Source organism: Parasteatoda tepidariorum, chromosome 1 (assembly GCF_043381705.1).
Source record: "Parasteatoda tepidariorum isolate YZ-2023 chromosome 1, CAS_Ptep_4.0, whole genome shotgun sequence".
Lineage (NCBI taxonomy): Eukaryota > Metazoa > Arthropoda > Arachnida > Araneae > Theridiidae > Parasteatoda > Parasteatoda tepidariorum.
In genome coordinates this window covers 74,032,930-74,059,644 of record NC_092204.1, presented here as the reverse complement: position 1 = coordinate 74,059,644, position 26,715 = coordinate 74,032,930, and the positions used below count along the sequence as shown (strand labels likewise).

Genomic DNA, 26,715 nt, shown 5'->3' with positions numbered 1-26,715 from the left:
TTGGACACTGTGTCATTAAAACCTTATGTAAAAGTTAAAATTGTTTTGCTTGAGCAAACATTAAAAGCAAAATTAAAGCTTTAAAAAGAAAGAAAAAAATGCGTTTTGATGAAGTAAATAAATATATTTATTTCTAGTTAGTCAAAATACTAATTAATTTCAAATTTGTAAATTAAAAACAGTAAAATAAATTACGAGGTTAAAAAAAAAAACTCACCAGTCAAGTGTTTTGTATGAAAAGAAAGTTTTAATTAATTGAAAAATTATATATCTAAATTCATATTACAGTCTACACTCTTCAATACGACCCCCAATTACAACAACCACTCTATAATAACATCAATGTAATAAGTCTTGCTTTTTATTCCGTAGATGCCTTCCATTTTAATGTTTATTGTAACATTAGAATAGAACCATTCATTCCAATATAGTGATTAAAATTCAGTTTCTTTTTATTCTGATAATATTTTCATTCTAGTAAAAGCATTTTTCCAGAAAGAAATTTTTCCTCATTGATAGAGTCATTTAATAACAAAAGTTTCAAAAAAATTATTTAAGTCACTATTTTTAAAGTACCACATACATATTAAAACTTAAAACCGTGATGATGTCCTATATCTAATGATTGGGTTTAAAAGAAAACATCAATCTTTAGAAGGAAACAAAAAACTGATGAAGTATATTTTTGCGTTTAAAAATTTCATTATTTCTTCTCATAAATTTTTAGTCTTTAAGGAGGGTTCATTTCTGAGTTCATTAAAAAGTGTGATTTAACACATCGTTCATTTTAAACTTGTTTTTAGGCACAATAAATAGTATGAGTGACTAACTTTTAGCCGTAAGTCATTTATCAAATATTACTGCTGCTCCTCAAATTTTTTCCGTTGCTTTCTTCTCATTTTCCTGATACTTTTAAAAGTATATAGAATTATGCAAAATTAGTACAGTGTGCATAAGAGATGACTTGATATTTAGGGAAGTCAGGATGCAGTGATGTTATGCTTTGCAATCCATTTTCAATCTTATAACACGGGCCGTTCTGTCGAGAGTTGACTGAATATGCATATGAAAGATAATTATTAATTGACAAATTTTTCCTTACAGTATATTTATATTACAATGCATAAACTAGGAACTGAAACTGAAGTGTTTTTGCAAATACCAAAAGGAAAAACTAAAATAATAAATTAAAAAACTGACAAATAAGAAATAATCATAAATAAATATTAGAAATCAGTTATAATTCTTAAAACATCTAGCTATCGACCTTTTTACGTCTACTGTTAAATAAACATTTAACTTTAAATCACAGGTTGTCAAAATGTGCTCAGGAAAAGTTAGGACATTTTTTAATTTTAAAAAGATGACTATAAAAAATAATTTTACACACACAAAAAAAAAAGTTTTAATACTTATTAGAAAACTTTGCGCTCTCGATGTGTAAGAAGAAGAAAAAAAGAGCATACATGAAAAGTTGACTATATGAAAAGGAAGTCAGCATTTATTTAATCTATGCAGCAGGCAACAGTATTTAAAAGTCTGCCAAATAGAATTCTATTGCACAGATCAAAATAAAAAATTTTAACTAATAGTGGCAAAATAATAAAACAGCAAATTGTGGAACTGCTGCAATATCTGCCTTGAATTTATTTTAATTTTTTTAAGCAGGGAAATCTAATGACAAACAAGATAGAATGACGAAATAGCTTAGCAACGTCAAAGCTATTTTGTCATTCCGTTGACTAAATGAGGTTAATAGCTGCTAGATAAAACTTAATGAAAATAAAAAATTTAATATTCTGAACTTTTTTTTTTATTTCAGTTCAACTTATGGGGTCTCATAACTTATGCCGTACAGATTAAAAGATGCTGCTGCACGAAATATTTAACATGAGCAATATTTTCTCTCCATTCTTTGTAAAATTACAGGAAGATAACAGGAGAATTACTGGTAGTGAAATAACTTAACACTATTTTTTAGTTTTGAATAAGGCAAAACACATGCTTCAGAAAATGATGAAAATTAATATTTTTTTAATTTAAAGGGAAAATAGTTTTTTCTTTTCTAATTTAGAGAAAATAGTGCCTGGTTTCAAAAGATTGATAATAATGTTTCGTGCCATAAAAAACTGTCTTCGACCAGTTACGAGAGTGTGAGCTTTGTGGAGAGGATACAAAATGGTTCATTCATAGAAGATTCACCGGGCATTAAAAAAATTTCTGTAATGAAAGCCGTTTTGTAACAGTGTCTGTAATGTGAAGTTGCCTTGTACATGATTTTTTTTTTTATTAAGTAAAACACCTAAAGAGACATACTGAGGCAAATAAAGTTATTTAAGTATAAAAAATCTGTTTTATTCTTTATGATTAATATTGTCTTAATGCTTTTCTAAAATTTTAAATTTTATTAATTCTTTTGAAATTTTAGAAAATATAGTTTCAAAGTTATTCTTAAAATGTTACCAACAATTTTAAAAATGTTATCACAAATATTTTATGAAAACTGAATACTGGTTCTTCAATATCATTATTTATTTCGTTAGTTGAGAAGGTGGGGGGGGAGTTGGCCATACAACCCTTAGAACAACTTCAAAATTATTATTAAATAGAAATTATACTTACTACTATTAATAAATATACTATTATATATATATATTCCTTTTTTACTTTTATAGCATCTACTTTAAGGTTCTTCAATACCTCAATAAATAAGAAGTTCATGTACAAAGACAGAGATTTCAAATAATTTTAACTGCCTCGTTCAATCTTAATTTAATTAATCTTGGTTTAAAAACTAATACTAATTTATATAAATACAATTCTAAACACAAAAGGGAAAATAATTAATTAATAAAATAGATTACATATCTTTGATATTAAGTATTGTAGATATCTTAACTGATAAACAATGAATTAACATTATAAATTTACTTACAAAATTAATATTATATTTTGTCATAAGTAATATAGTTATCAACATTGTTGGTTGGAAATTTTTTTATTAACATTAAAAAAAAAGAAGAAAATGCAATATTGTTGATACAGGAGAACAAATAATGGCTGTTGAATAAAAAAAATATGGCTGTTAAATCTCAATATATTTCTACAAATTTTTAAATATTTAAATTAGGCTATGATAAATTTTGAATTATAAGCAATATTTTAAGATAAATATTGCTTAATTCAACCAGCAATCTATATCTATAAAAAAATGTGGAAAAAGACAATTGGCTAACTAATTAAAATTGAGCTAATTTGAGAGAAAATATATATATATATATTATTATTTGCGCATTACAAACAAAACAGTATACCTCTGCCAACATATATACCATATTTTTTGCAATAAGTTATATGGTACAAGTATTATTCTGTACAGCTAGCAAAAGTTAAACGTTTGAATTCTTCTAAATAAGTAAACAAATAAAAATAGGGTATATATTGTGCTACACACAAATAAAGCAAAGCAATGTGAATAAAGCGCAAATAAAGGTACAGAAATAGACATAATATGGTTCTGGTTCTCTAAACAAGAACTTTCCTCAGTGTCTAACTGAAAAAAGGGTGTTGATTTTTTTTTTAAGAAACTGAAGGTTTGAAGGCTAATAGAGCTAAAACTACAGTATGTCTATTTCCGTACTTTTATTTGTGCTTTATAATTGTTTCAAAGACAGATAAAAAGTACAAGCAAAATGAGTAATAAAATAATACCAGATAGTAGATTTCAAATGTTAACTCACTTCAGTTACAGCCTCTTCTGTTGTTAAACCAAGCATTATGTCTTCAGTTATACAAAAGCCATCTTCAATTTTAGGTTTACTTTCATTTTCATCTTTAATTTCTTTCTGAAGCATTTGTAGTTGTTTATTTACAAGATCTGGTTGTTGCATTGATTTCAACATTTCCCTATCTTTTTTTAATACTTCATCTACATTTGATGTATTCATTTGATATCTGAAAGCTATTTCAGAATTCAGTTCTATTTTGTCAGAACTGGATGCAGCGTAAAATTTTTTCACGTCAAAATCCATATCCTATATAAAAATAAAAAAACATTTATAAGTGTGAAAAGTGTGTTCCATAAGTTTAACTTAAATTTCTTAAAAAAACATAATTCTGTTTTTAAAAGGAATTAGTCAGTAATGTAAAATTAATTGATGAGTATTTGATAGAGATATATTTTATAAATGTTAGAAGAATAAGAAATCATATTAAGAGTTTGGCTTTAAAAACCAACTCCAATTATTTACAGAAACCAGGGGTGATTGTGAGCCCAAGTCAAAATTCTGGAAAATTTCTTGAGTTTAAAAAGAAGTTTAAATTGAAAAATTAGAAAAAAAATTCAAACAAGTTTTTTTTTTCTTCCTTTTTCTCAATATTTCTTAGTTTACTTAAAATANCAATATTTCTTAGTTTACTGAAGATATATTTAAGATTTAACACATACCTACGATGACCTGGAGAAGTAATTAAAATTTACAAATATGTCTTTCTTTCCTAAGTTTATGATTATAACAATTATTTACTGATAAAAAACGAATATTAATCATGAATATAAGCTTATAAAGTATATCTCTGGCTCTCCCTTACAAACAAATAAAATAAACTGTGTTTTTAAGTTCCACCTTTGAAACTTTGATTTCCGGAAACTTCTGTGATGAATGATTTTTTGAAACGTCTGAACCTTAGATCTCCGGAAACTTCCAGATCACTGTTAGCGAAAAATCCAGATTTCTGGATTTTTTCCGGAGCGCAATCAGCCCTGAGAAACCTAACAAGATTGACAAAAAGGAAAAAACATCCCTTTCAGATATTTGAATTTACATTTTGGAAAAAGACTGAGATCCAGGATTGTTTTAAGACAAGTTTTCATCTTAAAATAATATTTTGACATTTATGTAAATTTTTAAAATATATATATATTTTTAACAGCCAATATAGATTTGTTAATGTCGGCCTCTTTTTGAGGTAAATACTTAATTTTTCATAAAATTAAGAAAATTTTTAAACAAATTGTTTTAAAAACTTGTTATAAATAATTTTTATTTTCATTAACTTTAAAATACAAGTTACTGATAGTTTGCTGGCATTTGATAACACAAGCAAGGATTATAGCATAGCAAGTAAAGGACAGGCTCTATAGGCTATTATAGTACGTACCTCCTCTATATTCCCTCCCCTGGAAAGTATTCATCCTGTCTCTCAGTGCTGATAATACAGCAAATCAAATTTTGAGTATTCAGAAAGATAATTTTTACAAAGTTAATAATTTATTTATTTATAATGTCTTTGATTTTTTATCACAATTTTGAATAAATCAGTACTGCCAGTAAACTGGCTTCTTTGGGAGTTATTGAATATAAAAAATAAAATAAAAAATTTTCAGTAAAACTCTGGTACAAATTTACTTAAATATAGTAAGGAGAAAAAAAAACAGATAGACAAAAGCATTGATAGCAGAATATAATGAATTTTCTTTCCATAAAAAAACAATTAACTTTCATTTCTACTCTGTAGAACTCAAAATACATTTTTCAAAGAAAGAAAAAGAAAACACATTGTTAATAGAGTGAACTATTAAATTTTTAAAACAATATTGTATTTCTTTATACAAAAAAAAGAAACTTAGAGCAAATTTTACTCTACTAATTTGAATATCTAGCTCATATTTAATACTTTATGTTTCAATCCTAGTTCTAAACAGTCATTAAAAATATTTGGTAGCATTATGAAAAGCTAGTAACATATTTGCGAAAACAACCATTTTTTAAAAGACTAACTCAAAATAAAATTTATGTTTTTCAAGAAAGTCAGCAAAGTAAGTTTGCTCAAGCAGATTAGTTAAAAAGTTAAGGTTAGTAACAAATAAACTAAACTCAGTGGTGCGACAGCCCATAGAGGGCCAAGGCCTACTGTGTCCATTTCAATTTTCTTGATCTTGGGCTCTGGGGTGCAGGAGCAGATGTTCCGGTTAGGTGGTCAGTCGAATGCGGAACCCCCAGTGTTTAGTTCCCAAGCATGCTTGGTACTCTTTTATCTATCCACTGAAGGGATGAAAGGCTGATCAGCCTTTCATCCCGAGGATCAAACCCAGGACCTGTGGCACGGGAGCGCAAAGTGCTACCACTCAGCCACCAGGCGTCAAGGTTAATAACAAATGCTATCATTAATGCCTCAATTTTTTTTTTCTAAATAAAAAGCAAATTTACCTCATCTTTGTCTTGTGACTGCTGTGATGAGCTTTTTGTAAAAGATGACAATGATTCATCAATTTGCATATCACTTTCAATGCCTTCACTATCTTGTTTATGGTTTTGTGCAGCTTTGGCCATTTTTGTATTCTCTTTTTTGTATGCTGAATACTCTTTACCAGCAACAGTATTCTATAAAATAAAAATTGCGTTGAAGAATAAAAATGCAAGAATAAATCATAATAATTATGCAGTAATATACTACTACTTAACCTTACAGCATTTGATGTTAAGAAAAATACTAAAGTTTAAACATTTGAAACAAATGAAATGAAAAAAAGTTATTTTACATTTAATTTTAAAAAAATGAACAGCAAAAATATAATTGTGTTGCACGTAAATTACTTCTAAAAAAAAGACACATCCAGTGGAAAATACAATTAAATAAAGTTAAAAGTTTCGATAAACTGTTAAGACTTTTAAGCAATGTCAAAAATTTGTTCAGGGTCGGGAAAAAAATTATTAGCCTTCTTCTTAATGTAAGTACTGTAGAAGATCCTCATAATGTGAAACTTGATACATGAGGCTCTGCATTAGATATAATTTTGAGTTACATAAATCATTTAACTTACTCACTAAAACATGACAAGATATATCTGGAACAGATAAATATTAATGCCATAAAATAATTTTAAAACAAAAAAAATAAACTGAACTGAAATATTTATGATTTTCCTAAAAAGTTAATTATTAGTTATGGTTTAGAATTATCAACAGTATCAGAATGAACAACCAGAAAAATTTGACAATTTTAGTTTGCTTTAGAGATTAAGCTGATAGATCTTATGTAATTAAAACACAATTTTTTTTTAATAAACACCTAAATAATACTAACTTTAAAGGTAGTGGATGTTTCAGATGCAACTGTAGTAGTAGTTGTGCTATGATGAGAAGTAGTGGTGACTCCAGATGAGCGAACAGTATGATGATTACAGTTTAGATTTTCAACATAGGTTGGCATTGTTGGAAATGGAAAGCCTGGCGTCAATGGGAAATTAATAACTGGATTGAAAGGGAGATTTTGGTTCTCTGAATTAGGTGTAGGTGTATAAGACCAAAATGGATTCACAGCAGGAGGGAAACAAGGTACACTTCCCATGTAAACAACTGCAAAATTGAGGAAAACAAAATTTAAAAATTATAATTATAAAATAATTTTAATTATGTGTTTATAATGAAATACAAATTACCAGGAACAAAGAAAGGTGTTGGTATAGGACCAGATCCAGGACAAGTATTGTGCGAGAGAAGGCATGAATTGTTTGCATTGGTTATGGAAGTTGAAAAATTATCTTGATTGCTTCGGTCAGGATTTGGAGCAGCGCACCTATATCCTGTGTGAACAGTAGCAGTGGTGGGAGTGTTTGTTTGAGAAGTCAAATTATGATTTCGGTTGTTCTTTTTATTTTTCGAATGCCCGACATCATTTTGCTGGACTCTGTTTTCTTTAATAGGGATAGCTGTCTTGTGTGAAGTATTCTTGCGCTGTTGTTTGATTTGTTTTTGACTTATTTTATTATGAGCACTTAGTGTTTCTTCCGTTAGTGCAAAACAAGATGCAAAAGTAATATTGTCCTCATTACTGTCACAAGAATTTTTCATTCTGGATGATTTGGATTTCGATGGACCAGCCTGGCTTGAATCTAGATCATTGGTACCTTCTTTTGCCCAGCTTTTACCATAACCAGAGTCTCCAGTTATAGAAGAGGACATATTGCCTTTTGAAGAATTGCTGCCAGACTCCTGAATTTTACGATCGTAATTTGGTGAAGCAGATTGATTTTCTTTGGAAGCGTTACCTAAATAATAATTATGAAAATATAAATTTAACTTAATTTAAACAATAACAAGAATGCATTTTAGAAATTGATATTTTAAATAACGGACCTGATACGTTTCCAGATCCTGAACCATTTCCAGAGCCAGAACTGCTACCTTGATACTCTTCGACACTCGAGCTTTTATCATTTTTAAAATCATCAGAGCCATCTGAATAAGTTTTAGGTTGACTAGCAAAAAATCTGAAATTCAATTCAAATATGATTACAAGAACATAATGATCTTTGCAGTTCAATATAATAAATTAAAATATAATGTATTAATTTTGCGCTTTTAATGTTTTTGAAACATTAAATACCTAAAGTTATCATGGTAATTTATCTGAAGATAAAAAGAATGAGAAAATAAAAATATTATAAATGGGACTTGAGGTTTATGTGATAATCATTTATTCAAATATATAAGATAATGAAGCTTAAAACTGACATACTTTAAACGAGTATTCTCTATAGCAAATCAAAAAACTAACCAAAATGTGTTCAAATATTTGGAGAAAAAAATTGTTATATAACACATAACAGCCAGCATATGAATTGAAAATATTTAATCTTTAAATTTTTGTTCCCACATTTGAAAGAAATACTCATCTAGTCAAAACTTATGTTTAGATATTTTTTTAATTTTAATTTAGATAATAATTAATTTTCCAAAATTAATCTGGCCATTTTGTATCCTAAAGTTAAATTAATAAATAACAAAACAGTGTGCAAGCACTACACAAAGTTGATGTTCAATATAACACCCCTAGTCCTAATAAAAACTAGAATCATAATCCAAGTTTAAGATATCGTTCAGTTCAAAAAACTATAGCAAATATTTATGCAGAACTCATAAACACTAGTCATTATTTTGACAAAAACATTGTTATTCCTTTATCCACTTATTTACACACATTTTAGGTAAAATCAAAATGTGTTCATTTGTTCTTAATATTCAAGTTTTAGGAAAACACAGAATTGAAATAAATAAAAATAGAGTCAAATTTAAAAAAAAAAAAAAAAAAGAGTTATATTTTAAGTCTTATTTTTTAAGTCACACACATAACGAACTAATCAAATAATTTTAGAAAATTAAGACTCGAGAGCAAACCATATCATACAAATTTTCATTCTTACAAGTGCATAAAATTAAAAGCACTGAAAAAAGTTACTTTTCCCTAAATAAGACAGAACTCCATATTGAAGATGGAATGGTGGCACATCTGCCTTATATTTTGTGACACCTTCTAATACATTATCAGTTAAACACTATCCAATTATAACAAGAAAAACATTTTTTATTTCAAACACCTTGCAATGAGAATATATTTATATCGGAATGAAATAGTGAGATTTTCACTAAGTTACTGTTATACTTGTTTACAATGAGGGAAGTAACAAAATATTTTACCGTTCAATGTTTTCTTGATATCGCATTTGTTGCACAGTTGGTGGGGAAGAGACACTAGAGTCATTCATTTCTCGAAATGGTGAAATATCTCCCATAACCACACTATCAGGATCCTAAGTTACATAAAAAAAATATTTTGTAATGTATAACATTTTAAAATGCATTCATATCTTTCTACACACCAAAGGGAAAAAAAATAAAATTTTGAAAAATGTTTTCTCATCTAATAAACTTTAAATTTAATTTGATGTCGATTTTCCAAAAGTCAAAAGTTTCTCTGAGCTCCTTTAGCGAAAGAGTGATAGAGAAAATATGCACTATCTATGAAAGATCATAAATCAAACCACAAAAATGCAATTACAAAACTTTTTAAATGAAAGAATCATTTTACTTTTTTCCCTGCAAAAGCAATCACTTGAAAATTTCGCACTTTTTAGGAGTTCATACAAAAACAATTTTTTCCTTGCTATAACAATTGGCAAAACTTTGTTTGAGAAAAGATAACACTATACATAAATAATCATAATCAAACTACGGAAATGCAATAACAGAAATTTTTAAATAAAAGAACTCCATCAGCCATTAATATAATTTTCGTCCGAAAAATAAATTTTCTGTTTTTCCCATATTGCAATTCAGAAAGTAACAATAAAAGTATAGGTTAAAAAAACAGTATTTTTTTGTTACCATAAGTTTCCTAACATACTTCATCATTTATTTTCTTATCACAATTACTTAGTTCATATCAGATTAAATTACACAATTATGTTTACTTGATTCCTAAAAAGCATAATGTAACAAAGGGCTAAAATACATACAAAGAGAAACAAAGATTTATTAGGGGTGACTACTAACACTTGTCACTGCTTCAGTAAATCTTACATGCATTTTTCTTGAAATCATATTTCAAAAGCAGTAACAGAAAATGTCAAACATTTTTCAGTGAATTTAAGGAAAACTTTATAGAGTTATTTAAGGGAGAGTAACTTCATATTGTTTTCTAACATCAAAAATATACCATGCGTCGTGTCAAAAACCAATTTTTGTAGCAATCTGTCAATAACAAACAAAAAATTAACTAAAGATTAACTTTGCTAAGACAATGACAATGTTCAGAAAAAACAATAGGCAGATTTTTGTTTTCTCCTTAATTTTCATATGATCACCATACAGTAAAAATATTATCTTGATATTTTAAGAGAATACTATTTAGAGAGAAGAATGTTAAAATGAGTAATTTTTTTGTTCCACTTACTGTATGACTTCCACGTTCTTCCATAACTTCAAATTTATCACCTATAAACAAAAAATATTGATTGCATTAATTGGAAGAATTGTTTAAAATAGTTAAATATTAAAAAAAAATTTTTTTTTTTTTGCATGGTTAAAAAAATAAGAAGTATTTCACACAGATAGGTTAAAAATAATAAATAATTTTAAAAAAATTCTAAGCAACTGAAGTAATTTTGGATTTTTAATCTAAGTAAATTTTTTTAGTTCGCTTACCATTCACATTCGCTTTATCAATGCAGCTGTAGACAAAAGAAACCAAATCTCGTTTCCTTTTGTTACAAAGCCTTTTATTTTTCTTGAATTGGAAATTTTCCAAAGACTGAAAGCAATGAAACAAATTACTCCATAGCAAGAAACATAGTTTTATAAAACAATTGTCTTTTAAACTCCAAACTTTTTTTTAAATGATTTTATACACAAAAAAGCTACAGCACATTTGAAAAGATATTACACACCCATAACCTTCAACGACTATGGAATTTCTGTAGTTTCAGAAATTTTTTTCCTGGTAGTAGAAATAGTAATTTAATTAGCGTTACCTCTAAGCATTTTTAGAAGGGCGGACAGTGCTGCCTACCATTTGAATCGCTATAAATGTGCCTTCTTAGCTCTTATTTGTAAAAATAAGCTTTGATTCTTTAAAAACACTGTCTTTTTATTCATATTCAATTTTTAAAAAAAATAATTCCATGTGGGGGGGGATACAGTGAAACCTCCAGGAAAGTACACCTCTATTTACGACCACTTTTGGGGGGCGCACAGAATTTTTTCCATAGACATTATGTTGAAGAAAACCTTTAGAAGAGACCATTAAAACCTCTTCCAGAAACCTAAAAAACATCTGCACCAGATGCGGTAAAGGTCAAATAAGGAAACACGAAAAAAATATTAAAACAAAAAATGTAACGAAACAAATAAGTAGATTAAAATGTATTCAAAATATTTGTGCGAGGTTCTTATTTATAGAGTTCTTTTTTATTATATAACCTCACGTTGCAGCCAGAGAGCAATAAAGATGATCATGTACCTTTAATAACAATTTTGAAATCAATGGAGGTAGCCTCTAAGAACGACCAACCTCCATCAAAGAGCATATTTTTTACTGTGGAACGGGGAGTGGTCGCTCCCAAGAGATTTCACTGCATAATTCCATTTTTTAACATCTTTAAATTTTAAAATTATTTTTTAAATAAACACCTTTTTTTAAAGAAAAATAAATGCACCTTTTAATTGTTTATTTTCTTATAAATTTTCAGTTTAAATCATAGAAAAAAAACTCTAAAGTTATAAACTGTTTGTCAATTAATTATTCTTTTCAGTTTACTTTTTTCAGTTTTTAGCACGCCTTTAATTATTTTTATAAACTACGAATTTTTCTCTTATTTTGATAATGAGAGAGAATTATTTTTTTATAAACACACACACATAATATAGTACAAGAGGTTAATTTAAAGATGGTTGAGGATTAAATTTAGTTATTACATAATATCAAACATTCTGATACATTTTTAAGGTGTTAAGTGAGTGCCCTTTCAAAACTCAAAGTGCCCTTTTCGGAGAGGATGCGCCCCGCCCTTTTTTATTTCTAGTCAGAACTCTGTATTAATATATTAATAAATTATAATTAATAAAATTTTGCCAATCACTACACATATTAATTAAATATGTATTAATTAAAACATATAGATCGAAGATCAAATTGATAATTTGTCATGTTCTTAAATTCTGACAAAAGTTTTATAAAAACTATTTGATTTACAAATTTCAGGAAAGTGCCCCAATATTGGAAAAAACTCTTTCTAAAAACCTCAAACATAGGAAATAAATATATCAATAAGTTAAACTTAAAAGAAAAAAAATGCTAAAATTTTTATTTAAATCTTTGAATACAAAACTTTAACATACTTTTTCTTCAATTTAAGACAGTCTTCTTTTTCTGATAGAATTTTATTTTGAAAAATACGTGAAAATGCATGATGTGCGTGACAATCGAAAAATATAATTTGTTATGCAAGGAAGATTCTTTTTTAAATTAATAAAACTATTTTAATCCATTCACTTTTTTTACCAAGACATTCCAGGTACAGAGCAGTCTTTAAAAAATTATTTTCTTTACTAAAATATTCATTATTTTCTATTTAATGAAGGAGTTTCCTTTTAACATCTTTGCAGAAAAATACATTATAATACTGACAATAAATACTAGTTTTAACAAAGTAACCTGTTATAATATTTTGACATTTTTTTGTCAAATAATGTTAGTTATTTTTTTCTAGATGTTTTATAATTTCAAATGCAAAATTACCTGAGACAGTATAACTTTGATTTCTTTCTGTATAGCTTGACTTTCTTTGATGATTTCATCAGAAGCATTGGTCTCTGAGATTTCACAAGGCGTAAAAATGTTAATATCTGATGGGCCCCTATTATACAAAATAATTAAAATGTGAAACAAACAATTGCAAACTTAAATGTTATAATACTGGAATATCAATGAATGGATAAAACGTAAATTACCTTATTTGAATAAAATGAGATAAATGTTATCTACAACTACATTCTACATAAGAATTAACCAATTTTATTTTCAGATTTGATTAATCAATTTTTGTTGATAAGTAGATTTAACTATTTAAAGGAAAATTTTTAATTTTTATCATTATCATTTAATCACACAATTAATCACTTGTGGCTAAAAGCTAATTATAAATAAAATTTATTATGGTGAATTAATTACAAATTATTACTAATTTACATCTTACAGGAACTTACACATTCATGAATTATTTATTAATAAAACTTATACAGTACAGAGCCCGTTATCCGGAAATCAGAAAACCGGAAAACCAAAAAACCGGAACGAAATTCGATAAATTTTCCCGCCATTTTAAAAAGAAAATTTTTTTTTTCCTCATAAGATCTTAGGATTTTTCTTTCTTTTTATCATTATCTTTCTATCATTTTGGAAATAATCATTAGTGTATTACTTCGTTTTTTTTTCTTTTTAAGATTATTTCCAAATATTATTTTTTTTTAGTTGGGTTTAACAAATAAAAAAAACGGCTTTTTGTAGCGATTCAGAAAACCGGACAAATCAGTTATCCGGAATAGCGATGGTCCCGATCGTTCCGGATAATCGGTTCCCTACTGTACATCGAAATGCTATAAATAATTTTTTAAAATTTCTATATGAGTTGTCTCTTTATTAACTGATGTCTAGAAACAAATGAAAGGGAATAAAATATCATAATTGTAATTTGAAAATAAAAATGTTGAGTCATGTAGGTTGCTGATTTTACAATTAATTGTTTTAATCTGGCACTATTGTTGCCAAATTTAGAGCAGCATATCAATATTAGGATTCAATGTGTTAATATCAAGAGTAGATTATTCTAAAACATTTTTTTAATAAAAAAAGGAATTAAGATTATAAGTTGAAAATTTGTGACATATTCATTAAAGCTCCGGTATTATGCTCTACCTCACTTAAAAAAGTGGTAGAATGTCGTACTGACACAGTATGGCCTCAATACTTCCTGGTTATAAGAGAATGAATTTGCAGTTTAAAATTTAAATATTAATGATAACAATAGATACCTTCCATTAAATAAATAAACTAAGTAAAATTTATTTAAAAAATTATATAAAATAAAAGAATTCTCTATAGCGTTTCAGACTAAGTACTCTAGATTATTATCAAGATAATAAAATGTTATTAAATAAGGAATATTTATACAAAGAAAATACATACTTCAGAACTCGATGTTGCCCAACAACAAATTCTAACTTATGTGACCATGGATTAATAAAGCAGGACCATTCTGTTTCAAGCATGATATAACATCCGTTATGAACTTTGAATCGATATGGTTTGCTACGAAAGGACGTTCCATGTTCTTTAATGACTAAAAAAATAATAATAATAAATTAATTCCACACTTTTGTTTAAGGGCATTCTTAAATACTAGAAAAATATTAAAACAAAACAAATGAATTTAACTATCATAAGTTGCAACAAATAATTGTGACTGCGAATCAAGAATTTTTGAAGTCTTCATTATCTAGCTTATTTAAAAATAAATACTTTCTGATAAAAATTTATATGCAGAATCGAAAAATTGAAGTTCAACAAAAATTATGATTTAATAGGGGATCAAAAAGACATTTTTATCCTATAAGAGCATTAAGCAATTATGATGCAGAAAAAATTTCTCTCCTTCTAACTTTTTTTTAATAAAAACGAGGAATATATGATAAAACATGCTTAAATTAACAAAATCAAATTGCATTAAAAATTATATCTGAAGGATGCAGAAAAATAAGGAAACAAAGAAAAATAAAAAGTCACTAACTAGAATATACTATAATCATATAAGTCATGGAATCTACATTTATCTAAAGATAAACCTCTCGGAGGTTCAAAAAAATAGTTTTTGCTGTAATATAACATTTTAGAAGTGTAAGTATTACAGTAGGGAACCGATTATCCGGAAAGATCGGGACCATCGATATTCCGGATAACTGATTTTTCCGGTTTTCTGAATCGCTACAAAAAGCAGTTTTTTTTATTGTTAAACCCAACTAAAAAAAAAAATAGGAAATAATCCTAAAAAGAAGAAAAAACGATGAAGTAATACAGTAATGATTATTTCTAAAATGATGGTATGGTAAACATCTTTCAAAAAAGAAAGAAAAATCCAAAAATCTTACGAGGAAAAAAAATTTTTTTTTTAAAAATGGCTGGAAAATTTACCGAATTTCGTTCTGGTTTTTTGGTTTTCCGGTTTCCTGATTTCCGGATAACGGGTTCTGTACTGTATTAGTATATATAAAATTTTCAAATAAAATAAATGGATTTTCACTAAAGTGAATTTTCAAGAAAAAATTTATTTTAAATATGAAATAAGTTCGGCTATCTTAATTATAAATTGCAAAATTAGACCTGAAATGAATATGTTTACAAGAATTTTTATATTAAAATGAATTAAACTCAGATAAGGAAATGCTTGTATAATGAATAAAGCATTACCGTTTTTAAGTTTACTAAGTTATTAACAGAAACGGCCTTTCATTATTACATTAATAATGGCTCACTTTTTTTTAATTAAAATTTCACATTTTTTTTAAGTTGTTGTCATGTTTGTTAAGTTTCTAAGTCTAAACACTTTGCTTTAGACTTAGATATAAAAATTTGTGGAAAAATAGCATGAGCAATGATTAATTTCAATTAAATTTTTAAAAACGTTTATAATTTCCGTTGTTTATTTACATTAAAATGCTTTTCGAACCTTGTTATACAAAGCATATCTTAATTATTTTTAAAATCTGCATAATTTTTAAAAAAAAATTATATAGGCGTACAAACCTAATTCATATATTTCTTTGAGTTGAGGCATATCATCAATATGATAAAAATCGAATACTGAATATCCAACCATATCTTGTGGAAGAAATCCAAGGTAAGGAATTGCACTATAAATGTACATAAAGAAAAGGTAATTAAAATTCTGTTCTAAGGAAAAATTAACTCAAAATATTCTAAAAACTATGATTACAAAGAGATATGTGACAGTACAGTGATTAAGGCACAGAAATGTCAATGTGAAAGACTGGCATTTGATCTCTAGTGGCGATGCATATAAGGAAACTTAGAAAATAAAGGCGGCTTATGCTCAATGCTGACCTAGGCTACAAAACTGAAGAGGCTGAAATTCCAGAATATCCCTGTCTCTCAAGGGACTGTTATGCAAATGCTTTTACTTTATAATAATTATAAAGAACTGTACTTGATTTTTCAATGACTTCAAAAATGCAGAATAAAAATCTTCATTTTTTACAATAAATGTTGAACTGACAGTAATATTTAACATAAAAAGAAAACAGTAAATTTTCCTTTCTAATGAATAAAAAAAAACTATTTAAAACTGAAATAGAAGTACAGAAAAAGTTCAAAATAATCATACTAGGACTTTAAATTTGAGTGAATATGAATTAAGCATTTAGTATCGGTTGGTCATTTTTTGACCCCAACTAAAGAATACACACTTTTCACTGTATGAAAAACAATTAATGCAAAAATTTAAAATATATAGTACCAAATGGATTCCTCTGTATTTGTTTGTATGAATATATTTTTAAAAAAATAATTTTATGGACATTTTCTAATTTAGTCCTTAAGGGGAGGGGGAATTTTTTTCCCTGCAGATAAGAAAATATAGTTAATTAACTGATGAATTAGCAATTTTTCATTTGAATGTTCACATATTTTTATACAGTCAACTTCATTAATATTCCCTTTTTTATTAAAAGAAATGTTTTCTATTCAATATTTACTGGTATAAAAACAGTTGAAATAAAAATTTGTCCTAACTTTTAAAGGTAAGAGGATTTAGTTATCATAATTAGAAGAGTAGCCATTTATATAAGGGTTCAGACATTTGATCTAAAATATTCTGAATTTAATAAAAAATTTTAATTAATAATTTTAAGCTCAGCATTTTAATTTGTGCTGTTATACCCAAAGTTTAAAAAAATCTTATAACAAAAATTATCAAAGATAAATTCATAAATGCATTTCATTTCTCTAGTTAGTAACACAAAGATGAAATACTTTTAAAAAAATCAATTATTACCTAGCATCAACATGGCTGAAATGACAAGATGCTGTATGACGAGTAGAAAATGAAGTCATTGCAGGAATTTCTTTGGGAACTAAATAAAACATAAAGAAATAAATTCTCAAGTACAAAGCTATATGTAGGTATTTATAAGTTTCAACTTGCCTTTTTTTTAAATGTATATTCAAATACTTTAAACCATTAAAATTATTTTTATAAAATATAATGCAAAACAAAATGTGCAAAACACATCAAAGATTTTCTGGTAGGTCCTGAAGAAATCAAAAATATATATAGCTTACGATAAAAAGAAAATTTTTATGAATAGATAAAACTATGATTAAAAAGCTATATTTTTTAAATTTATATAACCATACATATAAAGCATAATAAATAAAAACAAAAAAACATGAAGAAAATTAAGAAAAACAATAAGTTTTATTTATTGCACATAAGCTGCAAGTATATATATAATAATTTTCTTTAATAAAAATTATATGGGACATTCTCCAATAGCTGATTATTATGCGGAAATAAAAATATGGCTACCGAAGCTAACGTCGTCAGGGGGTACCAGCTCTGGAAGTCATAAAAACAAAACCTTTTCTACTGAGAGAGCCAGAAAAATGTCAAAAATTGTTCTCTCTCAGTACCCCGAAGGTTTTGCAAAAGTTCAGGAAGAAATACAAAAAATATACATAAAATCAAATCAGATCATTTTTCTTATTTAAAAAAAAACCGCAAATTAACAGGAAACATTAAAAGTATGCATGAAATGACAAATAAAAAAACAGAAGGTTTCAAAAGAAATATATGTACAATTGAAAAAAGAACTAACCAGAATAAGCAGATGAAACTTGAGTTGCTGTTGCCTTCACGCATAATGTAGCTAATGGTTTCTCAACACAAATATCATCTAAGACCAATTCATTAATGTGTAAAATAATTTTGAATGGTTTATATTGGGGCTTGGAACCAACAGAATATCCGAACTTCAATCCTTGGTATACTCTGCAAAAAATAAAATCATACATATTTTTAAATGCAAAAAATGGTAGTCCTTCAAGAATAGTTATAATTAAATAGATAGCAAAATTAAACTTCATGTTATGATTAAAAAATAATTTATGCCATAAATGTAAAGACAAAATAAACTTTAAAAAAAAAACTATAAAACCTTGGTTTTAAGTTAGTAATTCTACAGCAACACACTTTCCATTTATATGCAATTATTTTTCAATAAACAATTTAGATCACTAATACCACACCACTGCCTTTAATTCTTTATTCTCCTTCCAAAACACAATTAAGAACTAAAAATTTAATCCCTATTAGATTTATTCCTAGAATTCGCATTTTTATATAATTAAATTTAAGAATTTTCCTACTCTTTACATATTGATACACATCATAAGAAATAAATTTTTTAGCAAAAACTTTGAGCTTAAATCATAGTACCACACAGCAAATTCCAAATAAATTTAATTTATCTTTACATTGATTGCTAAATAAATATTTCATCCGACGGATCTGAGAAAGATCCTACTGAAACAAACGATATCTAAACAATGCTTTGCAATTTAAATAAAAAAAGCTATATTTTATAACAGGAAATTACAAAATTCCCATCTTTTTCTGAATATTTTAAACAATTATTATTTTAATTTTATAAACAGACAAATAATATAAATTTTTGAAGTACATTTAATAAATTATGAGTAATATTTCTTACCTCATTCGACAGAAAAAGGTATTCAAAACAAGATGAGAATCATCTGTAAAAAAGAAAACAGCTAATATAAACACTAGGCATTACACATTTTAATATATACTCATTCGAACAAATTAATCTGAAAAGAATAAATATATTTCAAATGAATTGAAATAGAGACATTAAATTCGCATTTAAAACTGTACAATTATTAAAAAAAGGTTATTGTTTCAGAATATTGCTGGAAACTGTACTTGATGAAATATTTCGAGGAAGAAACTATGAAGCTCTTAAAAAATTTGGTGGTGTTGGCTAAAAATCTGATTTTGATTAGTTTAAATGAATTAAAACTTTAACTGCAACAATATAGCAAATTCCTTATGATTAGTGTTAATTTTATGTTTAAAATAAATAAACTAAAAAAAAAAAATCAAAAATGTTTTAACTATTATTCTCATTATCTAAATTAGAAATCTATGCATGAAGTATTAATGGAAGTATTTGATTAGATATGAAAGAATGAACATATTCATGGGAAAAAAATGTTTGGTACTCGTGCTCAATTTTCTAAAGTTTCAAGAACAGCATTCTTAGCATACACAATACAGGTAGTGACAGAAAACATCATATATAAGCTATTAATAAATGAAATTAGGTTTTTTCAGACATTATTATTATTAAAATTATACTGAAAATTTCAAGTCTTAGCAAACATTTTTATTATCCTTGATTTTATTTAGAAATCTTTAAGTTATAGTTTTAATTTTAACAAGTTTAAGAATAGTTAGTTAGAACCGCACTAGCTAGTCCATAGTTTAGTTTAGTTAGCCCATAGTTAGCAGCACCATAGTTTCGATAGAACCGCACCACTCCAGGACTGGAGTATAGCTGGCTTTTCTGGCAACCAATGCATTGGGACGGCTTGAGTCAAATTGTAATTCAGTCAAAAGGGATAAACTTAAATGTTTTATAACCGTTGTTACACAGCCGAACCAATTTTGTGGGTTTATGACTACCAATGTTCAAATCCGGAGTCTTGTAATTTTGAACCCAATCCAGAAGACAAGGGAACTCTAGGATCGAGTATTGGGAGAAATTTGCCTTCGTGGAGGACTTTTTTATTAAGCTANGTTTTATAACCGTTGTTACACAGCCGAACCAATTTTGTGGGTTTATGACTACCAATGTTCAAATCCGTAGTCTTGTAATTTTGAACCCAATCCAGAAGACAAGGGAACTCTAGGATCGAGTATTGGGAGAAATTTGCCTACGTGGAGGTTTTTTTTATTAAGCTAACTCGCATCTGCGTTACATGGAGAGGAAGACAACAAGAACCTCCTACGGTTAGCCTGATGGCAAGGGGATTCTAACCCATGATCCGTCTACCACTGAGGATATTTTACGTCAGCACTGTGGTCGGCACAAGCTGGATATGGAATTCACATCAACCAGGATTCGAACTCGGTTCGCAAACTTAAATGTTTGATATATGCCAAAGAGCACAGAGGTGACCATTACAGAATCTAGCAAAAGCCTTTTGTTTGTATCTATTCCTTACTCCAATCATGTATGGAAACCTTTCTCCAAGAGAAGTTGGAGACCTATTTAGACCCAAGGGGACAAGCTTTAAGAAAGAAATATTGCCACGATCAATAGAATACTACCCAACAAATTGCAATCACATCATGGACATCAATGTGTGACAGTTGTCGTAGAAAAATAATCTTATAATGGGTACAGAAGCATCCAAAATGGTAAACAACAATGTTCCCACTTACGCTGTGAGTTTCAATGAACAGTTTCACAATGTTATAATAATTTTCAAATTGATCATGAAGTTATTGTTCTAAAACACTAATATAGATGAAAAATAAAAAAGGTTGCCAGATGTGATTTAATTAAGTTGATAAAATTTTTCCAACACCAATATGAAATAAAAACGAAAGACAGAACAAAAAGCAAAAACAATTTTTACATAAAAATTATTTCACAGTGCATATTAAAACAATAATAAAACCTAAAGGTTATTTACAGTGTTAACTAATACAACTGTATTATAGAAAGAAATTACCTCGTTTCCCTTGAGTAAAACATACATTCAGTCCTTGTGTTAGATGATTAGCAAAAGTCAAGTGGTCTTTATCGTACATAAAATTTATGAAACTCTGTCCCATAAGCATATCCTAAATTATAACAATTAAATTAATTTACGAAAATCAAAAATAAACATTTAAAATAGCAGTCTTTTCAAATAAAAAAAAATGGCCCTGTGGCAGAATTTTTTTGGGCTTTCTGCGACATACCTTTCTAATACTAATATTTTTCTGCAAGATACTTTTAAAAATAACAAATATACCTGTTACTAAATTAAAAAAGCATCAACTTCAAAAAAAAGAAAAGAAGAAAAAAAAGAAACTTTTCGGACCAAATAAAATAATTTTTTAATTAAACATGTAATACTTTTTTAATTAAGGGCTAGATTCTCGCATTTTGTAGGGGAAAAAAACTCCAATTATTTCCTTTTTCACATTTTGAAAATCATCATCTCATTAAAAAAAATATTAAAATAAGCAGTAAAATAATATATTAGAAATATCGGATTTAAAAATATGTGGAAATCAATAGTAATAACTGCATTAATAAAATTAGAACGAAATTTTCTGCAGAATAGAAAACCAAATTTTTTACTTCATTAATCTTTATTTTAATTCTTCTCAAATGAGAATATAAAAAGCATTTTTTCCACTCGAATGCACGAGAAAGGAATCTTTTGAATCTAATTCTTAAGAAAAGATAAAATCTTTCGAAAATTTCTGCAGAAAAATTTTTTTTTACTTCCGAAACGAAAAATCTTTTTGCAAGAACTCTGTAACGTTCTGCAACAATGTCGCCGTGTCGCAATGATTCTGCCACGGGGAAAAAATGGTATAATATAAACCACACATTGATGGTGCACGTGATTTTTTTTTATTGCTTCTATAATCAAATATCTAAATTAAGTAGTTCGCACCACAGATAATAATAATAGCAAGCAATTTATTGATGGTTTTCCAGATGCTAAATCAGTAAAAGCAGTTAGCATATTCAGAAGAGTTTGCTGATAGGTTAGTCTGTAATTAAGTAGTTTTGAACAACTTATAATAACATTGGAAAAAAAAGAATCACTAACTTAGCCTTCGCACAATTTTTAGAGAGGCTGTGTTTATCTTGTAAAAGTTTTGAATTACCATCAGAACTCTTGAATTCAAATTATTAATAATGATGATATCTAATTTTAATTTTATAATTTAAATGATTGCATATTATCAAACTATGGTTGTTTGGAAAACTTGTCTCAAACACAAATTTTAAATTAAAGATCAACATTTAAATCTAACACAATCCATATTTTATGCAAGCATAGATTGAAATATAATTAAAAAAACGAAAGATAAATTTATTTAAATAATAAAATACAGGAAGTAGATAGATATATATTTACAAACTTAACATGAAGGGCCAATTACTTCATATGCATTTAACATGTTACGTTGAAATGTTTCCTATTTCTGTATACTTTCAATGCTACATATTTAATTATTGCTTATTTCAGAGAGTTAATTGAGCCTCATACTAACAATAAAGACTTTATCTATGTAGAAATATTAAAAATATTTAAATACTATTTATTCTGAAAAACTTTCTCCTGAATTTCCTTTTACATGCTCTTTTCATAATTTTTTTTATAGAATTTAAAAGCCTGATAGTTTATGAAATTATGAAATACTTTTGGATAGCCCAAATGATCAGTGATGGCTGCAGAGGTGAAAAGGCAAGCTCCATCACGTAGAGAAACTGCAAACAAAAATCCATCCTAAAATTTTAAATTTGAAGTAAATATTACGCCAAATATGAAAGATAATTCAACTATACATAATTATTCATAAACAATCGATATGAAATTGAGCTAGCAGTATACCTTTCTGGATATTTCCACTTCATTCTTCAATTTACTTAGGCATAAACTTTTTACACATTTAGTTCGTTCCTCTTCTAGTATAAATCCAGATCCTAGAAAAGCAAAATAATACTGCTCAAATGAATTGGGAAAAAATCTCATTATGCCATAAAAAATAACACATTTTGGAAAAAAATAGTATGTATACAGATTGGACGTCATACCCAATCTGTATTAGACTCTTATATACCTTGGTTCTTTTTGGAGTCTGGAACAATATAGACCCATTCGGTTCTAATGCTATTAAATCTAAACCTACAAATGCCATACTCTAAAAATTTATGGTCAAAATTTGATAGTTCTTCAAATAAAATTAAACTGAAGTCAGATATACAGTTATTGATATATAGTTTTCTCATTAATCTCATAATCTCATTTTAATTTTTATTAAGAATATTCTGACCTGATAGATTTCATTTCCCACTGAAAGTTTTATTGTCTAAGTTTCAAGTGAAATTTTTAAAAAAGGTATAAATTTTTGTGTATATTTTTTATTTATCCTATGGTTACATGTACGAATTTCACTACATGTATGTTTGGATAAGCCAAAATTTTCTATAAATTGTCTGAAAAAGTTTTATTTCAGACTATTTAGTATTATTATTAGACTATTCAGTTATTAAAGTATTATTGGATAACTTCATATCAATTTATTACTTTTTAGTTGATCAGATGCTTTGACTACAGTTTTACTACATCATAGTATTATTATAGAATTAAATTTAAACATACATTTCTTGCATTCAAATTTTATTGATTATTTGCAATGTAAAATTTTGCTATGAGTTTGGATAAGCCTATTTTTACAATATTAGCCTCCATTTGAGTTGCAGACAAATTTCGATTCATGAAGAAACTGTTGCAAATTGGCTCAAAAAATCTGGGTCTATGAGTTAATAAAGTTTGAAATAGATTTTAACATAAGAAAATTTAATGTAAAATATAAAGTAATTATTACAAACCGTTCAAAGTGCGGATGCAAGTTAACACTGGGGATAATTGGCTCAAGTCACTCCCATCTTCTGTGTTAACTAAAGATTTCATGTCAGGTTGTACTCCGTTTACATTATTTGTACTATCTTCCCAATTGTTAACTTTTCGACCAGCAATAGAACTGAAAATAAAATTCAAAAATCTTATTATTTTGTTACATATTCAAATTCACAATATTTTTCAAGTTGATAAAAAAAATATTAAAAAAAACACAAAGGCATTTCAATATCTTTTAACCCCTTAATGATCGGTTAATTTTCAAGAAAATGGTCATAAAAGTGCCTATTTTTTCGGCTTTTGTATTTGTATTACCAGGGCCGGATTAACCTATAGGCACACTAGGCATGTGAGGGCCTACGAAAAACTTGGGAGAAAAAGATTTTTTGACAAAAATAATTTAGCTTTAAAAACAACAAGTGTATTTTGCACAAAATTATGAAGATACAAATAAAAATATAATATTTTTCGGTAATAAATTATTTTGCAGAATCTTATGATCTAATATATTACTTTTTTGCGATTTTTGGATTCAACGAAATCTTGTATTATGCTGTCGAATTCCAAACTACGCAAAATGTCGTATTCAATAGACATAAGTGCGAGCGATGCCAAACGATCTTGATTCATTGTTGAACGCAAATAATTTTTTATCAATTTTAATCTGGAGAAAGATCTTTCTCCTTCTGCATTTGATCCAAGAATCGACAAATATATTCTTAATGCAATGTGAACGTTAGGAAAAGTATTCACAAGTTTATCTTTAATTTGAGCCTTCAACATTTCTTGTGCAGATTTATGTTCATATAAATTTGAAAATAGTAAAAATTCATCTACAAAGTTTTTCTCTAAATCGGATGAGTAAATTTTCACCAAATTTTGCGCTTTTAGTTTAATCTCAGATTCTGACAAATTTTTGTGTAATTTCCTTGTAATTCGGGTTCGATAAAACATCGATTAATGACACTTTTTGGTCGATCCAGAAAACTGGGAAATTCAGACATCCGGGATAGCGATGGTCCCGAGCATCCCAGATAATTGGTTCTCTACTGTATAAATATTTCTTGTAATTAATCTCACTATCAATTTCACTGTTTTCTTTGCTGGTTTGTTGTTGTATTGTTGACGTGAAGTGTTTACATAGTTATCGATCGAACTAATCATAATGGTATTATCGATATCAACTGCAATATCGGCAATATGTCGGTATTGCAGATAAAGTTCGATAAACAAATTTGTAAATTAAAATCCATATTAATAAAAATGTTAAAAAAAATATGCAAGAAAATTTTAGCATATATTTTGAAAAGAGGGGAGGGCCCAAAAACGGCTATGCCTAGGGCCCACGAAAGGTATAATTCGGCTCTGTGTATTACGTATTTGATTAGTGCTGCAACTAGTTTAAAATAAACTATCTACAATTACCTTAAAAATATCCTGTTACTGCCATCAGGTGTGTAAAATGAGAAATAAAATGTTTTCCGGGAAAAAGAAATGAATTAGTTTTATTCTTATTGGCACGTTACTACTGAACACTCCAGCCAGCCCATCAATATCACGGGAGCGAGAAATAGCGGGCGAAATCTCACCCCGTCATTTTCACGGGAGCGAGAAGGAAGGGGTTAAATGGCAGTGATAATAAAATCTAGTATTTAAAAGAATAATCTAACAATGCAAGATTCTTTTTTTTAACAACTTAATTGCTACTAATTTTAAATACACACTTAGCACTCAAATAGAAGGATAACACAACAGGATAATGCTTTGGGACATCACTATAATATTTATATAATTTATTTTTTACCCCTTTGTATCTAGCTGTACGCAGCCACGAACTTTACATCTCCAAACATAGTCATTAATTAAAATGAATTTGTAAAATATTTTTTTACATTATTCAAGAAGACATTTTAAGATTTACTTATGTTTCTTAAAAAGTTTTCAAAAGTAGGAGACCCATTCTCTTTTTTCAATAGATTTTATGGAAGATTTCCATATTCTGATGTGCGACAGAAAAATTGCCAAGTCTTAGCAACTGCCAGACAGCGGCCCGCGAGATACAGAAAGAAAGACAAAATCACAGAAAGGGAGCAACTGGATGGATATAACGCATAATCACTTCTGGGCAAACTTCAACATGTTTCTTTCTTTTTTTTAATTTGCAAGATTAAAGTCCATTTGTTGCCTTGACAGTTATAGTTGTCAAAAAAGATCACAATACTGAAATATCCTAGATTTCCTTAACTTCAAACCAGACTTCCACAACTCAAGTGTTTGCTGGTAAATGTGTGAGATACTCTCTTTTTACTAATTTAGCACTGCTTACTCACATCAATCAAAATATATGCAATTTTTTTTTCTTCAAATTAATATGGAATTAAAAATTTAGCACCTTTGATTTCAAAATCAGCTCAATCTATTTTCAAAAAGTTTAAAAGAGAAATATAAATTATCTATTATCCAAACACTTTATTTTAAGTAAGCATGCTTGATATTTTTTCAATACAGAAAATTGTACGAAATATGAAAAATAATTTTTTGTTTTATGAAGAAAGTTCTTTGTGACAATATTTTTTATTACAACTGAACTGGTGTAATATAAAACTTTTGTGATAATAATAAACCAAA

At 27.5% G+C, this 26,715-nt stretch overlaps 1 protein-coding gene across 19 annotated transcripts in view; it reads right to left on the bottom strand.

Annotated features, from left to right (window-relative positions):
- Window positions 1-26,715, bottom strand: part of LOC107456351 (period circadian regulator) — a 74,253-nt gene that overhangs the window by 12,772 nt on the left and 34,766 nt on the right. For 18 of the 19 annotated variants that reach the window (XR_011637015.1, XR_011637020.1, XR_011637023.1 and 15 more), the window contains 18 exons: window positions 24,060-24,211; window positions 23,059-23,150; window positions 22,867-22,953; window positions 21,172-21,283; window positions 19,122-19,164; window positions 18,228-18,400; window positions 17,405-17,483; window positions 16,138-16,244; window positions 14,524-14,677; window positions 13,078-13,195; window positions 10,986-11,091; window positions 10,735-10,775; window positions 9,480-9,592; window positions 8,139-8,272; window positions 7,442-8,050; window positions 7,087-7,358; window positions 6,210-6,383; window positions 3,741-4,034 (listed from right to left, as the gene is read on the bottom strand). Coding sequence is in view for 9 of the 19 variants with exons in the window: in XM_071182351.1 (XP_071038452.1) it covers window positions 3,741-4,034; window positions 6,210-6,383; window positions 7,087-7,358; window positions 7,442-8,050; window positions 8,139-8,272; window positions 9,480-9,592; window positions 10,735-10,775; window positions 10,986-11,091; window positions 13,078-13,195; window positions 14,524-14,677; window positions 16,138-16,244; window positions 17,405-17,483; window positions 18,228-18,400; window positions 19,122-19,164; window positions 21,172-21,283; window positions 22,867-22,953; window positions 23,059-23,150; window positions 24,060-24,211 (2,860 nt within the window). In the remaining 10 variants the exon portion in view is untranslated. Of the gene's footprint in view, window positions 1-3,711; window positions 4,035-6,209; window positions 6,384-7,086; window positions 7,359-7,441; window positions 8,051-8,138; window positions 8,273-9,479; window positions 9,593-10,734; window positions 10,776-10,985; window positions 11,092-13,077; window positions 13,196-14,523; window positions 14,678-16,137; window positions 16,245-17,404; window positions 17,484-18,227; window positions 18,401-19,121; window positions 19,165-21,171; window positions 21,284-22,866; window positions 22,954-23,058; window positions 23,151-24,059; window positions 24,212-26,715 lie in introns of all 19 variants that reach the window. The other variant, XM_071182356.1, reaches the window with a different exon arrangement.